Raw genomic sequence first — 19,819 nt, 5'->3', positions numbered from 1 at the left:
ATTTTAAGGTTATGCCACCTTTAGTCGTGCCGGTCCGTCTCAATGTTGTCGTTCTATGCTGCTTCCAGGTTGGACGTTAAAGTCCCCATAATGAAGCCGGAGAAACATATACATGACCCAGAGGATGCTATCCGAATTGACCAGCATATGTCCTATTTGAAGCGCACTCACCCTGTGGCCCTCCATAAACATTTTCCAAGGTTAGTCAGATTTGGGTTTCGTTTTTTCTTCAGGTCGTGCATTCTGAAATAGATTTGGATAGCCTCTTTGCCATAAATAGATGAGCTGTCAGGACTTCACGAAATATATGCATTTATCATTATTGACGGCAATACCAATTCTCTGGTTGGTGATTCACTGCGATAAAACCATACCATTTTGTAATGGACAAGAACAAACGGGACTGGGAACGGTACCGAGGCCTGGCTTGTCACAAATGTCTGCGGTGTCTATATCTCCAAAACGCAATCAGACTATCTAGACAGGGACTGCAGAATGAACGCGACTAGCGTCGTTCAGCTACCGTGTCTTACAGTGTCTTAAGCTGAGCATAAAAATGGTCACGTGGACTCCGCCCTGGAGACGAACAGCATCCAGGCGTTTCATAAAATCCTTCATTCCCCCCTGCCATATCATACTGCACTCACCTCTAGGTTTCCACGATAACGGAAAACGATATTCTCTACAGGCCATAACTTGGCATGCATAAAATGACCATGTCACCTTAGCTTTCAATGTTTGGTGCATTAGTTAAGTGAAATACCTGCTTCACCGGAGACCTGTTTGCTGTTGATTTCATTATAAATCCGCTGATTCCGACCGATTCTAGCGATGGTTCTGAGACGTCAGCCATCGAATTACAGAACATATATTAAGCTTAGCTGCCCTTATATGTCACAGCCAACTCCTGCTGACACCACAGTGTCGGTCACTCAACCGGGATGCCTTACTGACTCTACTACTCGACAACGGGGTGTTCCTCGGATATCTGCTCGGTTTCTCGGATCGCTTGGTCCTCCACAAGCTATTCCTGTTGATCATGGATACAACCCGGCGCTTAAGCCACCCAACGACTACTGAGAATATCATTAAAGTCCGTGAAGAGTGGTTATTCGACCTTGCGATCGAGATGGAAGCTACATCTGCTGTTGGAATTCAAGGAATTTATTTCAATTAGTTGGGTTAACCGTAGAAAACAACCTGAAACAATCAGTGAAGAAAGTGCTGAACTCATAACTTGAATATCAAGACGCATTGGGCTTTGGGCAAAATACTTCTGTCAACTTCCTTTCTTGTTGAACGGCATTGGGATCGCTGGAGAAAAATATGCTACCATCGTCCCTATTAATAAGAAGGATCAAAGCACCCCCTACATCAGCCACCCTGGTGTCGGCCTCGTCAGCGTCGCTTCTAAAATCGTGGTATCTGTTGTGCTTCATGAACGAAGCTCGGTGCGTAAACAATCAACCCATGAAAAACAGACAGGGTCCCGGCCGGGCCATCGATGGAACTGCACCACACATACCGAGGACCGTCTGTTCGCGTCTTACTTGACAGAGAAAGCATCTTTGACGCCGACGGTAGGACCATCTTGTGAACTGTCTCATCAAACGAATTCCTTCAGAATTCGTTGACACCCTAAAGGCTCTCTATGCGCACACTTTTGGACAAGTTCGAGCGTATTAGCTTCACGTTTTATCATTTCGAGCGGTGTTTGACAAGGCCGCCCAATGTCTGCATGTCTATTTAATTTTGTCACCGACGACGTTACGAACAAATTGTTTGATACACCGGCACACGACGTTGCTGAACCACTAACAGGGCAACCAGTTTGAGAACTAGAGTACGCATACCACATAGTACCGATTTGTGATGGTTAGAATAGGGCACAGAATACCAGTAACAAGCTGACGCTTCCCATCGTTTTGAATTGAGTTCCTCTTCACGAGAGTTTAAAGTGATGTTACTAGAGTGATCAGATGAAATACCCATACACTCTCCCTGCCGATGGAGACACGCTCGAATTGATCGAAAACTACGCATACCTAGGGAGAACTGCTTACCTGAAAGATGAAGTAAACAATCGCATTGCCAAAGTCCGCGCGGTGTTTATCAAGCTCATCATCTGTCACCGTCAAGGTTTCGGTTTGTCGCTGATAGGACGAGTACACAAGGCTGCGAGATGTGCTGTGCTTTATTAACTGGGCTGCATCCAGTCGTTTAGCCGATTTTTTCTGGGACGTTTATCGAAGTCAGCAGTGATTTCTTCGTAAGCCAGGGTTTGATCAGGGTCGTAATAGCTGTTTCAAAAAGGCTTGATGTCCTGCACACATCCTTGCCATCGAAAACTGATTGCAATGTGGTCTGTTTGTGTCCACGACTGATTAGATAATGAAGGGCGCCAAGTGAAACTTCGACAAAAACTGCGTTGGAAATGACTGTAGTACAGGAACTGTCGATTGTCCTCATAGACTACATCAGACGATCTCAAGTGTCACTTTGCAAAAAATCGCATAACTCCTACATGAAGTTGCAATCACCCACCAGAACCACCGAAAACCCTTCCTTCAGACCCAGCATTTCCGGCTAAGTAATATCGTCAGCAGACATCACCTAGTGGATCGGGCCGTTTCGTTGTTTATTCGGTCCACCCAGGTCCACCATCATGAATGAATCCGTTAAGGCGCATTATTTGGGAGCCGAGTAAACTGAGTGGTGTTTGCTTAGTTACGTAGTCCAAATTAAGTGCTTCCTGAATATAAAGCTGAGAAATTTAGTTTCAACGAACAGGTTGCAGTGCGCGGATTTTATCTGAGTGACTGTTTCCCCTTTCAGAAAGTATGGTATTTGTGAGAGCGCGGATGCTGCTACCTGTCATGCTTACATCATTCGCGATTTTACTGAAGTGGATTTATTCCATGAATGGGACTGTAGCGAAAAGTTGGAAGTCGAAGAACTCCGGTTTACAGGTTGAATAATGGATATTTCCTTACACAGTAACCAAAGCAACCGGTAGTTTGACGTCATTTCGTTTGATTTCGGGTTCTTTGTACGAGTTCCCACGCCATTCTTTAGAGCGCAGTTGACCTAATCCGGCTCCGAAATTACTATGCTATTTTGTCATCTATTCTGACGCAGAAACCAACTAACCATCATTGAACCGAGCGTAAGCGTCTACCGAGAAAAACTGTCATTTCTGGCTAGGAGAAGCGGTAATGTGGGTAACCAACATCAACAGAGGTGAAAGACAAGATCTAAGTGGCTTGAACTCGAGTTTTTAACTTCATCTGTATCATTCTTGGATTGGTGTTTGGGTCACGAACAGCTGCTTGGTTATGTAACATGCCTTAATTGACCTTACATCGGTGAGTAGCTGTTGCTCCGAAACCCTCTTTGTTTGCCCGTGTGTGGTTTGGAAATGAGTCCGATGCTGAGTTTCTGTAGACCTCTGGCAAATTTCCCCCTAGCGACAACTCCACGGCCTTTTCCAAAAACCCAACTTTCACAGTTTTTTTTTCACAGCTGCATATAATCGGGGGTTGAAATCGCCCACTTCATCGTGTTCGCCTTTATGGGAATAGCTTCCGTACAAATTTCGGATACGGCTTGAACTGTTGGTTTTGTCTGTACTTTCATCCATTGCTTGATTGTTTGCCCAGTTGTGTCACCAGACATAAAATAGAACCGTAATTATGATTTTCTCTCAACAGTATCATCTCCACTCTCAACTTGCGAGGTCCTTACTTTCCCGTACTTCTCAACTATTTTTCCAGCACTTGTATTGTCTATGATAGTCGAATGGAGAATCACAAGAATGAGGAAGACCCGTAAGTCAGCTATGTTCGAGTCGTTGAATATTATGGCGTCAGTCAGTGATTGAATTCTCTTCGCATTAGATCGTGTTGTGGCTACAGCTGGTGAAGATTTTAATGCCCACGTACCGCCCCTTCTTTTGGTACTGCTCATCTGCGTTTCAAGTTTACTCATTTTTTGAAATCATATTTGATTGAAAGTAGCTCCTCTGAGATGAGTCCTTGGCGGGTCACTGAATGTCTGTTTCTAGTATTCAGGGACTCGTACGAATCTTCATCATTGATGCGCGTGATGAGTAGGTTCGGTATTGATGACAGAGGTTTACTATGAATGGATCACTACTGATGAATAGGCAGACCAACTACATCTCTCTTAATGATAAGAAGACACCTAATCTGTATGTTCACCTTTTGTCGCACATTTTCTGAAATTTACATACCTGACGCATGAAGTTTTGGATCAGACCACCCTTCGGGGCAAGATGGCCCAAGTGGTTAGAGCGCGAATTTACTGACCGGAAGGTCCGTGGTTCGAACCCGACATCTGCCTCTCGAGTTTCTCTGTCTAGGCTTGGGCGACATGGGACTATCTCAGCCCTCATGCCTCCTTCGGGTGGCATGGCAGCTAGGCACCGGAAGGCTGCTACAGCTGAACGTTTTTTTCTCGGGGCAAACAAGCGACAGTGGAAACTGGGGAATGTCTAAGTAAAGTTGACCACTGTTTCCTTCTGGGGATTAATGCCTGTTTTGGGTGTGGCGCGCATTCAACATTGGATCTCGGCTTTTCTTTTCTTTAGAGGGCTCTTTCATATTTTGGGGGTAGTGAAATTTTGAAGTTCCTTGATCCTACGAGTGAATATAACCTGCGATGAATCCCTGAGAGGCACTGTCTATACTCATTAGAAAGTATACACAGTGCGCATCGCATGAACCTTCAGAAAGATTTGAGTTTGTAATTTTTCGAATAAGGCTCTAAGCAATAAACTTTAACTATGGTTGGCAGTGGTGCACTACCACTCGTCCTTCAATCACACCGCGTACATCACATAGTCCGCTGTTAGCTGCCTCGAGTGACAGTAACTTAGACAAAATACCCTGGCGACCATTTTGGGGTATTTCCTTTCTGAGCAGACAGCCCGTATTTCGTAGATTGTGAGGATATCCAGTAGTTGCATGCTTCCACAAATCCATTCGGTGCTTCCAACGAAGACGTGCCGTATAATGCTCCTCGTTTTTTAGCATAGCCTTAATCAGAAGATAAATCTAGATTTGAGATTCCATCATATGTTAATGTAGCATGCTTTTTTAAAATGACTAAAACTACACTACTCGGTCAGCAATTTCGACTTGTTTACTAGATCGCGCTTTGCCAGATTGTCACTGGTAACACCCATTGTTAGTCTCATGGGCATATTGTCTTCTATGACAATTTGAACAGCTGTATGTGAGTCAGGCTTGCTCTGGAACGCATGGTTTCTGAGTGGAGATTTCAACCTCTAAGTGAAGGCGATCTATACTGAAAGGCCGAGAATCACCGCACAGCTGTTTCATCCTTATTGGGAATCATCGGCAATGCGCATCTCACGAAACTCCGGAGAGTCCCGAGTCATCGATCTCCTGGCTAGTAGGTCAGCACTTAACCGTTCGGCCACCAGCGGCTGATCAGCAGTGTGATTAACTCGCACTTAGACAGGATATAGCGCCGCTCATCCTTCAATCCACATCACGCGGTCACACGTGTTGACTGGCTCCTCCAGCAACAACTTCTCAAATGGAATTTTCACTTATCGGGTGAAGTTTATTCTTCCACTGGGCTGTTTATAGATTGTTGGTAGTGTGACGAGAAGCAGTGTTTCTCCGCTTTTCAGTATAGATTTGCTTCACTTACGGGGTGAAGTCTCCATACAAAAAAAACAAACCTCCTCTAACACATCAATCTTTAGTTGTATCACTCAGTTGTGTTCACCCTCACTCGTTACAGTACTCGCGTTTCCTCGAGTGCAGTGTATGCCTCACTTCTAACAGTTGCTCATATTTCCATTGTGACGTCTATCTTTCGTGTTCTCTTGCTTTCTGATGCACAGAAATCATCCAGAAGCACCGAGCCGAATACGCCGTACTTATGAGCTTCTAGATGAATATGGATTGGCTCGTCGGTGTAAACGCGTTGAGGTGAGTTACGCCCTTTGACCACATGTAGCGTTGCACTTTCTGTACTCAGCTGCACTTTCAGTTGGCTTGTTTCATTCTTCAGCACGCAACTATATGGACTTGAGCACTTAATTGGAACCTTCCAAGTGTGACGCAAAAAATTTGGTTATACTAAAAGCAGTCTCATCGAATGGGGGGATTCTGGGCCGCAAGGTATACTAACCTTGACGCTGACGGAGGGGATTTCCGTCACTGTCCCAAAAATGTATGTCGTGTTTCCCGACACTGTGTTACACGTTCTCCGCAAACGCGACTAAGAATGGATGCCTCTCTTGAAGAGCCAAACTAGGACAGATCTAGCCTGACCAGTCGCAAACTGACCACAGTCATTACCAACATAATCACCAACAACATATCAGTGAGAGATATCGTGGTTTCACCACAGCAACCATGATTTATTTGTGAAATTGAAGTAGAGAGGAGGCATTTAGTGCCAGTTCACTGCAAATGCTCTAAAGTGCCAAAAGATGGGATGTCTGGTTAGTTCGTCGGAAGACGCCAACGGTACGCCCTCGGAAGTGTTTGACCCTTGCGTTTCCTTATTTAACCTTTCTTCAAATACCCCCTGTATCAGGTTTTATTCTTCCTAATAGGCCCGTTATGCAACTCGCACGGAACTCTGCCGTGTACACGCGGCAGCCTATGTGGACATGATAGCCAAAACAGCCGCACTGGATCAAACCGCTCTGGACAGTTTGTCAAACGAGGAGAATTCCATATTCTTCAACAGGGTAATTTCCGCATTTAATCGTCTTATCTTGACGAGCCTTCGTCGTCCAAATAATCTCCTTTCAACATTGTCTCTTTTTCAGCACACGTACGACTGTGCCCGACTGGCGGCCGGTTCTGTGTTAGCTGTAGTAGATGAGGTGTGTACTGGCCAGGTAGGTCTTGATTTTATTCGCACTTCCATCGTTTTTCCTCGTTCTCATGTGGGTTTAAGCTTTATACATTCCCTTGAAATGATACACCACTCGTAAGATTGCTAGGAACTTCTCGACAGTGCACTACCGGTTTCGTCTTTCTTGGGGCTCGTCACGTAGGCGTGAGTCCCCGAGTCTCCATTGATCTTAAGTTCTGCTTGAACACCAATCTGTACGCAGTTGGTGAACTACACTCATTTTCAAATTAGGTTGATATTAACAGAAAACTAAGCCAAATATTCCATTCATGGTATTCTTCAACTGAATAAGCTATACGAAGGCCATGTGTTTTCCCAACGTGAAACACTGCCCATGAGGTTGCTAAAAGGTATCCATTTTTTTACAGAGTTTAAACGGAGTTGCTCTGGTCCGCCCCCCAGGACATCACGCCTTGACTGATAAGTGTATGGGATTTTGCTTTTTCAACAATGTGGCGGTGGGCGCGAAGCATGCACAACAGGTCCATGGTCTTGAGCGGTGAGCCTACGCACAATGTGTAACTAATGGTTATTGTGAAAGATCTACCAACTTTTCGAGTGTCACATACGTATACTCTTACCCTCAGAATCGCCATAGTCGATTGGGACGTGCATCATGGGAATGGTACGGAGAAGATATTTGAAAACGATCCAAGGTACGTACCACTGTGCACTGTGTTTCTCAGTCGTTTTTGGGTTAGTGTATTTTCACTAAATGGGTGTCATCCTAAACATGCTACTTTATTTTGGATTGTGGACTATCTCCTGGGGATTTTATGGATTATCAGGCTATTCATCCATCGGCAAGATTATTTGGTCTCTCCGCTTTGAAGGCTCAAGTTCTGTCATTTTCATCGTAAAGCGCGAACAATCGTAAATTCTGACTTTTGGATGGGGAAGAACCAAAAACAGCTACGACAAAATCATTTGACCACAATGGTTTTTTTATCTTAGTTTGGCTTCTAATCGACCTTTTATTCTCCTGTCTATTTTCAGCTGTGTGTTTGATAACTTTACAAAAATGCGGTTACTCAGTACATACCCTGAGGTTTCACGTCACGGTGATTGTGAAATTCTATCGCAGCCTTTCCCTAGTTCCTCTTCTTATTTTGTGTATGCATAACATTTCAATCACGCACTCCCTCACTTCAATCCCAAATCGGATAGCAACTTCGTCTACTATTCCAACCCAAATTCATTTTATCTGACTCAAAGGTATGTATGTTCCCTGATTAGGTTTTCACCTTTGAAAAGGATGGTCTACAGCAACCGAAACATCGGATTGTGCTGTCTGAAATCTTGTCGTCTTTTATGTATCAAACGAATCACCTATCACAGATACTTTACGATGTGCGTGAAAACAATGCAGCTGCATGCCAGGAAGTCTTATGCCAACAGCTGTTCGTACTTTTGCTCCCAGTCCAAGTTGCTAAGCCCATTTTACCTGAGTGAACTGATTGCTCCCGTATCAGTCACATTCGTCTATTTTTTGTCCTAGTCGGTGCCTCCATTAGGAGGCACTATGACCCAGTATATATGGTGGCATCAAGAGATAAGGCTAGGATTCATATCTCTGACGCTTTGGTTTTGGAGTTCGAAAGCTTACTCTGCAATCTGTCTAGCTCGACACAAATGCGGTGGTAATTGGGAATGTTGCAGGATGTAAGTAGCTCGGGTGTGCTACTTTGCTTTGGGTGAGTGACTCACTCAACCCCTCACTGATGATCTCCTCGATTGGTGATGAAACGTGTGAAATCCAGTACCAAGCTCCTGAGTGAACTGATTGCTCCCGTATCAGTCACATTCGTCTATTTTTTGTCCTAGTCGGTGCCTCCATTAGGAGGCACTATGACCCAGTATATATGGTGGCATCAAGAGATAAGGCTAGGATTCATATCTCTGACGCTTTGGTTTTGGAGTTCGAAAGCTTACTCTGCAATCTGTCTAGCTCGACACAAATGCGGTGGTAATTGGGAATGTTGCAGGATGTAAGTAGCTCGGGTGTGCTACTTTGCTTTGGGTGAGTGACTCACTCAACCCCTCACTGATGATCTCCTCGATTGGTGATGAAACGTGTGAAATCCAGTCACCAAGCTCAGCGAACAGCCAAGCGACCAAGCAATAACGACTTTCACAAATCTAAATAGATCCAAGGGACAATTTTCTATATATGGAAAAGTAAAGTTAAACGATATCGTCGGGGTTGGCAGTTGTGAAAATGACACCACCAGAACATTCGATACAGGCCGAGCGGACAAACATTGTGATTTGTTTTGTTGGGATTAAATGACACATCCTGGACTGGGCTGGCTTTGAACGGTTCTGTCTCTTGCAGTCATGGCTACTTTTAAATCGATAGTGGTTCCCATGTTGGACCCGATGGAAATGTTATTTCCTGAACGAATCATTCTTATTTGCACTTGACATTAATTGGAGTCGAATTAATGTAAACGCCAATGTTTCATTCACTCCTTCATTGTCCTCGATGTCGGTTGTTTCTTCTGGGTATTCAGTGTTTCGTACCCAAATGTTGAATATATATTGATTTGGAACCATAACGATGAGTTTTTTATTGGAGCATAAAACCGTTCCCATATCTAAGCTGGTCTGCATTAGTGGCTGTTTGATAGGTAGCCGCATTCCATGACTTAATTTCCCTTATCATTGCCTCTACTTCACAGTGTCTTATTCATATCGGTGCATCGGTACGATGAAGGCAGGTACTACCCGGGTACTGCAGATGCTGATCCAACCGTTTGTGGATCAGAGGACGGTCTTGGACGAACAGTTCAGGTTGCATGGAATGGGGTAGGATTTGTAACCTGTGCTTGATGGTGAACGTGCACATTCACTGGTGGTTACTATTCAGTTGTCCTGTCGTTATACTGCGTTGAACTTTCTACAAATCATGCTTAGAACATGCAACTTATCACACCTCACATTGTCTCCAACATATTGTGGTTGTTATCCTTATGTCTCGCGTCCAACATCTTCGACATTCCACCTGTGAATTACTGGACAGTATTATTCAGTCTGACCGAGGTATCGACGAACCCTTTCCACGATTTAAACAAAAGCCAGCATTTTCATAGAACAATTGGCCGATCTCTTCATCCGATGCCAGCTTCAAACAAAATGCACTCAATTCCATAAAAGCTATCGCTCTTTGAAAGTGTCATTTAGTCAAGCATATGAGACTAAATGCGGGTATTTCACCCGACCGTCTAGTACGATGGCTATAGGATGAGATATACCATCCCATACATAGCGACACCCTTCGCCTTATTATTTCACTATAGTTAAGGCTTCCGGTAGTATGTTCACCGTTGCTTTTTTCGAAAAACCATGTGTTTCCGGTTTTAACAGATTTGCATTTTTTACTACTGTGTCGTCCTCTCTGCACTCAAAGGGTGAACTCGTGCTGCTTCTCAATATGTGTTTTCATTATCATCAAGTCTTTCCCACATTCAACCGTTTCTGGGCATTTTGCCTGCTTCTCTGGCGTTGCGTGGGAGGTGGGGAAAACACAGCTCGTCACTTAACAGTTCCTCACCCGCTTGCCTATCAACCACTCTTGTTTTCTTCCGATTACCGACTAGAGCGACCAGATCTCTCCCTAACTAGGCAGATGTTAGGGCCGGGTCGTTCATGCTTATTGGGTACGATAGTCTACCACTTCAAGTGAAAACAAACGAGGAACGTACCAATATGCAACGGTCTTTTTACTGGATCGTATTTACTGACTCCATTCGAGCTTTGGATGACTTTATCCTCAGAGCTTCTACAAACTGTAAGTAGGGAAGATTTTATGTCTTCACCTTCGGATCACCCGACGAACAAACAAGAGAAACAAACTCGAGCGGCGTCAAAAAACCTCTTGAAATACATAATAACGAAGGCCGTGCCGTTAAATGTCACCATGTACAATTCCAGTCGATTTTTTACGACGAATTTCTTGGTATAATGAGCCACTTGATCTTTGTCCACAGCAGTTAGGTTCTCGACGTGGAAACTCAACACAAGATTTCCTATGGTCATTCTTGTGGTGGTGCTTTCACGTAGTGACCATATGTTGGTGAAAAATTGATATCGTACAGTTTCAGAATAACCACAATTTCCATCGTCCCAATGAGTACAACATTTGATAAACTTTTGTGTGTCTTGTGTAGAAGAATAATCCATGTCTTCATTGGACCCGGGCTGTTAGTACCTTCCTACTTCTAATTCAGCGCTCAAGCAAGAACCCAGCTTACTTGCTTTCGTATACGCTGCATACAACTGCACAAATATGGTTCGAACCGTTTTGTGGCAACCTTTAGCATTTCAAGGGACTATCAGCTAGGGTAAATCATCATCATCAACGACAGCATGACATCAGTGTTTAACACCAATGCTTCATTGCCGTAGCTAGGGTAAATATGTAAATCAAAATCTGGTCGCTCATTTGAGGCACTCTTCATGCATGGCTGCCACCAGGGTTTTTTCATGAGCTCCTACAGATTCAGTCCATCCAGGCTCCTATAATCGGCTCTCCGTCTTGTAACTGTCCGAATTTTTAATTGATGCCTTTTTTCGTTCCATTTTCCCTTCCACTGTGTTGATTTACTCCAGAGTTTTAACTTCCGCGCTTGATTATCGACGACACCTTCGAAGTTCGACGTATTTCCTCTTCTTTTTTAGCGTCATGTAAAAGATGGCGAGTACATTGCCGTCTTCGTTCATATTATTTTGCCTATATTGTACGAATTTCGTCCGCAACTCATCCTTGTCTCTGCTGGGTTCGATGCTGCTCGTGGTGATCGCTTGGTAAGTGTGAGAGAATATCAATCCCAACTTCACTGATGTATGGTCTAATCAGCACACTTGTGAAACCAAACGAGTAAAAAGTCAGCCTTCGTTACGCAACGATTAATTGATTATTTTTTCATGAAACTGAACTGTTTACACCGAGAATTGTGTTCTCGTTGTTTGTTCAATTTTTTCGCTTTCTCATTCGACCGTTATGGTGTGTTTTAACACTGGACTCGTTGTTGACTTAATTCTCCAGGGTGGTTTGGGTGTTTCGCCGGAGTGTTTTGCCCACCTCACACACCTACTTCTCACAGCTGCTTACTTGTGTCCCGCCAAAAGTGTGACGGATGATAAAACGGATTCACAGATATCTACCCCCGTGCGTCAGACGCGGCATCGGCTGGCCCAACAACAGCGCACCTTTACCGGCGGTCTCATACTGGCCCTCGAAGGCGGATACCACCTCGCCGCCACTGCAGAAGCCATGTGTCACTCTGTTGCCAGCTTACTTGGTGACTGTTGTCCCAGGTTGGCTTTCGGCCTTTCGCCGACCGAGAAGTGAGTTGCTTTATCTGGGTTTGAGTCCTAAACTTGAGTGTGCTCAAGGTGTATGACTAGAATCCGGAATCATATGTACTTGAAATGCCTATCCCTGCAACAAAATGTTCATTGATTGATACTGGGCAATGAGGTTACTTATAATTCGTTTAAAATACACGGAAGTCTTGAAATTAACTTGTTTGAGGGCGTAAAATAGTACCTAATGCTTATGATGGATATTGTCAAGTCCTGTATAGTCAAGAAAATTTTCATGCATCCCGTGAGGTGAATTTCCAGCACTGCAATTTTCGGATTTCAGAATCAAAGTTACTGAACATCTGGTGTAAAGAATGGTCATTTTTGGGGGAAACGTTGAGATACGGGTGGTTCTTAAGGGCTAATGGTACAGACTACCTTCGAAAACGCATAATGAGACACACCAACGCTTCTATCGGTCGGCGTACTACTGAATGATACCTTTAAGGCTTGCTCACGATGTCGAGCTTGCTTTGAATAAATCGCTGTACAAGGAGTAAAAATGATCAGGTAGATCATCCCTTCAAAGTGCTCGCAGACAATAAGATCGATCAGGATCTCTCTGGTGAGCTCACACCAGTAAAGCAGGAACACGTTTGCCCATTCAGTAGTCTCACTTTCATTGCAGGGGAAAGCAAGGTGAACCAGCCAGCGGGGATTCCGGTTACTTCAGTTTGGGCACGTGAATCTGTTTGCGATAGTCCCCACGCCTTGTGGCAGTGGAAGAATAAAGGAAGTCGCGGACGCATGAGATAAATAAGAACAATAAAGTAACAAGATTAATAATTGTAAATAAGACAGCGCCACCGATTGTCAATGGATGCCCGCAACCGTTGGCGTGTTTCAATGAGACTCCGACCTTGCAGACAAGAGAAAATGTTTGATTTGCATACCATTTCGGTTTTCATGGAATGCTCACCTGAAACCCATTTGGATATCTCCTCCATGATATTCCTCAACTGAATGTGCTGCACAAAGGCCGCCTCATATTTCGGTTGGTATAATATTCGAGACATCGGAATATATCTCATTAAGGGGATTACTCACACGGTTGATGAAAACTCTTCGACAGCCTGTGACTGGTTTCTACCTTCTTGGTACTCATCAAGTAGGCACGGTCCCCAAGTTTCCTCCAACCTTGAACCCAAATTACCCGACATTTGACAGATTCACTCATTTACATACTGATTTGGTTTTCACGGAAGACACCTGAAACCCAGCTGAATCTCTTTGATATTCTGTGATACTCGGTTGGGTTTCAGATGAATCTCTCGTGAAAACTAAATTGATGTGTGGGTGAGTGTATTTGTCGAATTTCTGCAATCTGCGTTCAATTAGACTCTAAGGTTGACGGAAGCTCGTGGATTGAGCCTACCTGATGAGCCCCAAGAAGGGCGAATACGGTCATGGGTTGTCAAGGGGTTTCCAACTACCTTGTGAGTAGCTTCCTTTACGAAGTGCTCTTTGTGTTTTTCATCCTCCTCTAGGTCATGTTTTGCCCTCTGTGGTTATCGGCTAATCGGAACATGGCGCGGCACTCGACCTGGCGTACGATGCTCATGATCGGGCCAATGTAGTCGGTGGAACCGAACAGACACTTGACTTAACACACTTCAGAATTGTTAATCCAACGTTCCCATGGTATACGTGCACTGTCTCGAAGGAGCCAGTGATCTTCAATATACGGTGCCGAAGGCTCACAATCCCAGAGCAACACTAGTTGCACAATCGCTTTGTGAACGCCGACTTTCGCAGACCTCAGAGGTGTTCAATTCGTGGAAGACAAGCTTTGGTATTTCTGGCATTTACTTCGTTAGAAGTGCTGCCACTGTATATGATGCATCTGCCCAGACAGATAAATCCGACCACTGTCTCTAGTGGTTCAGATGCCATTACCAACTCGGTTGTGTATTCACGCGGTCTTGCAAATAGCACTTTACACTTTGAAGTCGCGTAACATATATCGAATCGCATGGTGACATTACTTAGGTGCTTTTTATCTGATTGGAATCTGACTCAGACAGTGCGACATTATCTGCGTACAGTCTTCAAAATTCCGTCAGAATGAGTCTCCATGTCGGAGGTAATAGACGTGGCAAAGGTTTCTTCGAGATGCGATTCGTCAAAGAACTGCAGCCCTAGTGAACACCGCTTTATGGTGAACCTAAAAGAATAGTATCCAACTAGCGTTCGACGCGCCTATTGGTGCTGGAGTATAAAGATTGTAAAGGTGTGAGAAGTAAGCGTAGCCGCCGTGATTAAGCCTGATCTGCTGCATTTGAATGCAAAAAGATGACTTGTGTAGGTACACCTGTGTCCGAGATGTCGTTACAACGTGCAAATGTGGCCAACGCATCCTTGACCTTGGTGGAACCCGGGTTGGTTCTCACAGCTGTATCTGGCCATAGTCGGTAAGCACATATGGGTGATACCTGTAATTTCCCTGGAAGTGTTGGTTACTCTACTGGAACCCTAGATTCAGATATGGCACCTTTTTAAGGATAGTAACGAATGGGGATATCTGCCATTCTTCCGGAACTTCTGCCTCTCATGTACATTGTATGACTTTTGTCAGACGATACACCAGTCATTTTCCATGTTATTTCTTTTGCCACTACTTTTCCCACTGGGCTTTGAGACAGTGGTTCAAAGGTCTTTTCGGGGATCTTGCTGAGTCGTAAGGAAGTCTTGGCAAGAGAGGATGGACAAAGATAATAAAGATAATTTACCGGTGAGAAGCCACAGAACTTATCGATGTTTAAGTCTCACCGAGTAGTAATGAAGCCTGTCAAACTAAAATGGCAGGCTTATTTGAAAGTCTTGGAAATATGCAATTTCATTTTGTTAGGGTAATCCCCTCCTAATAGATGCCATTCCAAAGGAGGGGCCCAGAGCCGTTCTGCTCCACCGCATTCTACTATTTCTCGTCGAATCTCTGTGTAGATGGTAAGTTATGGAAAATTTACGTAAAAGCTCTAAAAAGGTGCTGCGAACTGAATCGAACAAAATGCTCGCCATAATTAGCCTGTCTCACCATGAAGACTGAGCAACTTGCCTAGTTTTCGTGCTTCCTGGAGCTTATCTTCACTTGCCCGTAATATAAGATAATATTCCCTCATTCTTCAAATGGACTTGAGATCAACAGCCTTGGATTGTTATTCATTCAGGATGGTTTTTCGGCCGAGTACGTTTTACGTTTTCTGCGCTATATCTATTTTTGCACATTATTCTATGTGACATCAATTCCAGTGCATTTCCCATTTGTCTCTCCAGGGGGTGTAGAGCCATCCGACGAAGTTTATGCACACAAGAAACGTATTGGAAATCAGTTCAAGGTTATGGTGGGTTTTTGCCATCATTTAATCTCTTGAGTTCTTGCTTTTATACTCGTTAGCATGATAAAATCAGGAGTATTTTGGATTTATCGTCACACTCCGCTTTGCGTTACGTTTAGGTCCGGTACGTGGACAACTCATAACTGACGAATCCGGCCGTCTCAGTGGCTCCAGCGAGCATCACATAGGTTCGCAGTCGGCATTGGCATTTACCGGACAGCTGGAAACTGAGATTCAATCTCGACTGGAAGACCTCAGTCTAAGTGATGGAGCGTCTCGCAGTGTAGGATCGCCGCTCAGCCATCCAGCCGCTCCGATTTCCCCATCCTTTTCTCTAGCGGTCACCAGTCCCATTGGCATTGGCAGTGTATCGACTTCAGTTCCTACAAATGGTGTTGCTGCTCGGGTCCCCGCTGCGACGGAACAGGAAACCTTGCAAGATTTGGGCACCGATCTCTTCAATAGTCACATGAGTGCAGGGCATGTGGCATCTACAAGTGTTATTCCTTCGTCTTCCTCCGCCACCTTGCAAGGTACAGTCAACTTACCCCAACTAATCGATGAATTCACACAGATGCGAGGTAAGTCATCAGAATGAACTTTGAATTATCTCGTTCCCTGCGTCTGGTTTGTATCGTCTTGCTGCTTATTACTACTGGTATTCCTCAAAACATTAGGTACGTTCACCTGCTCTTACCGCTTGGGTTTCTTTTGTGGTGATTCAATCCTGAGGCCTTAAAAACAAGGCAAAAGAGGAACCGAAATTTATGGAGATTGTCGTGGTTAGCTCGGTACGGGGCGGAACCATTATGAATGAGAGATTCAGCTGAATTCATCTGAGCCTCTCGTCAAAACCAAATTTGTATGCAAATTAGAGTATTTGTGCTACGCGAACGAAGTTTTTCGTATGTAATCCCGTCATACCCTTCTAAGTTAAATTTAATACCTTGTTCAAATGAGTCTCACATCGTTGTCTTCACATGATTTTCCGACCAGCCTGCTGCTGTTGCAACTGTATTGGGCTTCCTTGTTTTTTTTTTTTACCTGTCGCTGAGATGCTTGTGACCCGGGATGACGTTTGATTAGAATAATTCACACTGAGTTCTAGGGTTTTGTTTTCCTCTTTTTTAGTTGCCTCACCAAATACTGGACAGAGCGACCGATCCAGCCTGGCATCGGATGTGCCCTCCCCAGTGCAGCACCGACTAACACTTACCAATGCGGCTGGTGCTTCAGGCCATGCACAGTCGAGCTCGACGCCGATCGCTTCTGCGGGGAATCAGGTGGTTGCCATAGCTACGTTGCAAGACTTGATGAATGTTGCCAGCATTGAAACGGAGGATATGCACGCCTTTTTTGGCTTGGTAAGTGTCTACCTGAATAAGACTTTATTGCGCCTCACCATTACTAGTTATTTATATGCGTGACACTGTGTGCTGTTCGTACTGAAACGTAAAGCTGCCTGTTATTCCGTAGTGGCACTCATTATTATCGGATTGTTCATCCTTTGACAGTATTGGACGTTATGTCTTGCCTGAAAAATTCATATCATGCTGCAGATAAAAGTTGAATTTGGATTCTAAATCAGTGGTTACCACGAATTACGCATTTTTAATGTGGATTTCTCTTACCTTTCTTGTTAGACTGTCATAAATAGATTTGTCTGAATTCTCTATAAAACAAAATATATTATTTCTGTTCATTTAGATTTCCTCCATACAATCTACTTTCTACAACTCAGAAGGTCGACTGACTTCTTGTACTAGTTCGATAGGCGCCAACATACAAGGCGGTACTGTCTGACCACAGGTCGTAGCCTCTTCAGAACAGTGTCGGAACTGCCCGCACCTTGTGCTCTAAACACTATACTCGTCTCTCTTTTCTCAGGAGTCAAGTCAGCAACTCCCAGAGCGTTTGTTTGCTGTCACTCCCCTCTCATGGTGTCCGCATCTGACGTCGGTGCACAACAATCCAGAATGGAATCCCAATATCCGAGAAACATGCAATCGTTGTACGAATCAAACGGAGAATTGGGTTTGCTTGACTTGCTATTCGGTAAGGGTGTTGGAGAGTTATGAGTTTCCAGAATTTTGGTTTATTTTGATTTCCAGCACTTTCTATCCAAGATTATACTCCTCTCTTTTGGGTTTCTGTAAGTTTCTCATTCATCGCATCGATGATACAAATCAAAATCCACTTGTGGAAGGAACAAGTGGAGCAACTTGCCGTTCAATGCATGTTTCAATATGCTGCTTTACCTTGTTGCTGCTATTTAGTTTATCTGTTGCTGTGATATGATGGCCATGATTAGCCAGCCTCCCGTGATACATGTGTTACTGCTACTCTCGGAAAATAGATATAACAATTTTCTGAAGACGGAGCGATAGTTGGGTTCTGCGTCCACTGATCGGGTGCAACCTACGCTGTTAGGACCTAAGTTGCTGCATATTATCATACATTTTATCTCCGTTCCTAGGCTCACCGTCCCGTATTTTCGTTTGTGCGCTTTTCTACGCTTCATCCGAGTGTGTATAGAAAGTGAAAGACGTGTAACGATATACCATCTTTTGATTACCAATAATGATGCCTGGATTCTTGCTAGACCGGGCTACACTTCGTCTTTGCTTTACTTCACCATCGTTTACTACTCTTCCTCACAGTCTACAGAATTGGTTATGTACAGCGCACAGTCTTGAGACAGAAACCATTTACGGAGAATTATCCAAGTGTTATTTTGGTGCCTCAGCTCTCTAGACGGGAGCTTATTATACGGGTTATTTCAGTTGTTTTTTTGGATTGCTCGAATGGCAAACTTGTCTGTAGATTGAAGAGCTAACGAAGAGTGTAGTTGGCGTCAAAACGCCCATCGTTTATCTCATCACTCCCATTACCCAGGTCAATCTTCATTTCTGTCTGATATGCAAGAAAGTCCTATTGTTATCGTTCCATTTCTTCGCTATACCGTTTTGTATTTGACCATCAGGTGTTTTGCGGTCGATATGCGAATTCACATATGGTGGAACACTTCACATCTACTCGACATCCGTTGGTCCTCAGTTTTGCGGACCTTTCATCTTGGTGCTACGAATGTGAAGCGTATGTACACAATGAGGTGCGTTGTAATAGATCCAGTGTAACTTTTCGGCTTGTTGTAGAATTCAGATAAGGCTCTCTATTTCTTCTCAGGTTTCGTTTAATACAGACTGTTGTGAGTTAGATTCCCACTCTTTTTCCCTAATGTCCATCACCACCAGTGCATTGGGCGACTGCATGCCTTGAGACATCTCTTACATTACTTAAGCGTTTCTTAAATGCCCAGACTGAACTGTTCGGTCACAAATTATCAGGAGGTGAGTTATTCTAGAGAATCGATGGTAGTTCAGCACCAGCACAACGTACATAATCATTTGGGCGAATGAGTTGTTCGATGTTAAGGGTGAACACATGATTGGCTAGGGTGAACGCGCCGGTGGTATGTTGTCTTGGAGTAGGCTACTGATCCGGACTAATTACCGACACATAGAATAGCTGAGAAAGTTCGTCCATACATGAGACATCAAACCACATGTTCAGCCGAAGTTTCAATAGTATTTGGTATAACTTCAAGTGGTCGATCTTAATCCGACACCAGTCGATTTACGGTTTCCGAATTGTTACTTTTCCGTGTCAAGAATTTCTGGCTTTTTTCACAAGTTTTCGATCGATCAATTGGAATCCTTCCATAGCTCAACGGAAAGTCAAAAGGTGGTTGAAGTGCTCCGTTGGGTGAAGCTCTTAGAGTTTTCGTCCACTCATCTTAAGATTTCTGTCTAGGATATCAATCAAGTCAATCTAAGCATTATATCGAAACCTTCTCTAAAAATGTTGAGGCGTCTTCACTTATTCTATAGTCAGATATCCCCTTCACGAGAATGGACTACTGCAACAGCAGACTTTTGGTAACTTGGTGAAATTGTAGTGCGTTGCCAAGCTACCGATAGATTTGTGGATACTTCATATCATGTCGCTGATCGATTACTCCCAGCCTTCAAACAGCTAACCTGAGGATTTAGCATAGGCAATAGCGGTTTTGTACGCACAAAGTGGGGTTCAAAGGTCGATTTGACCTCAGAATCTTAGCCTTGTTTTGCGCTGCATTTTCCTCCGTGAGCATTGTTTTTCCTCGATTTGTTCACGTGAAAGAGTGTACCCCG

At 44.0% G+C, this 19,819-nt stretch overlaps 1 protein-coding gene across 1 annotated transcript in view; it reads left to right on the top strand.

Annotated features, from left to right (window-relative positions):
- The window catches only part of T265_06715 (hypothetical protein), a gene marked incomplete at both ends in the record, with an annotated part of 44,951 nt that overhangs the window by 19,844 nt on the left and 5,288 nt on the right, over positions 1 to 19,819 (top strand). The window contains 15 exons of the mRNA XM_009172049.1: positions 25 to 200; positions 3,774 to 3,827; positions 5,897 to 5,984; positions 6,617 to 6,907; positions 7,293 to 7,423; positions 7,512 to 7,580; positions 9,606 to 9,732; positions 11,605 to 11,730; positions 11,972 to 12,273; positions 15,173 to 15,237; positions 15,565 to 15,632; positions 15,700 to 16,207; positions 16,758 to 16,990; positions 17,514 to 17,681; positions 18,610 to 18,738. Of these exons, the coding sequence (XP_009170313.1) occupies positions 25 to 200; positions 3,774 to 3,827; positions 5,897 to 5,984; positions 6,617 to 6,907; positions 7,293 to 7,423; positions 7,512 to 7,580; positions 9,606 to 9,732; positions 11,605 to 11,730; positions 11,972 to 12,273; positions 15,173 to 15,237; positions 15,565 to 15,632; positions 15,700 to 16,207; positions 16,758 to 16,990; positions 17,514 to 17,681; positions 18,610 to 18,738 (2,535 nt within the window). The remainder of the gene's footprint in view (positions 1 to 24; positions 201 to 3,773; positions 3,828 to 5,896; positions 5,985 to 6,616; positions 6,908 to 7,292; positions 7,424 to 7,511; positions 7,581 to 9,605; positions 9,733 to 11,604; positions 11,731 to 11,971; positions 12,274 to 15,172; positions 15,238 to 15,564; positions 15,633 to 15,699; positions 16,208 to 16,757; positions 16,991 to 17,513; positions 17,682 to 18,609; positions 18,739 to 19,819) is intronic.

The sequence above is a fragment of the Opisthorchis viverrini genome (genome assembly GCF_000715545.1).
Source record: "Opisthorchis viverrini unplaced genomic scaffold opera_v5_143, whole genome shotgun sequence".
NCBI lineage: Eukaryota > Metazoa > Platyhelminthes > Trematoda > Opisthorchiida > Opisthorchiidae > Opisthorchis > Opisthorchis viverrini.
This window is presented reverse-complemented; position numbering and strand designations above follow the sequence as displayed.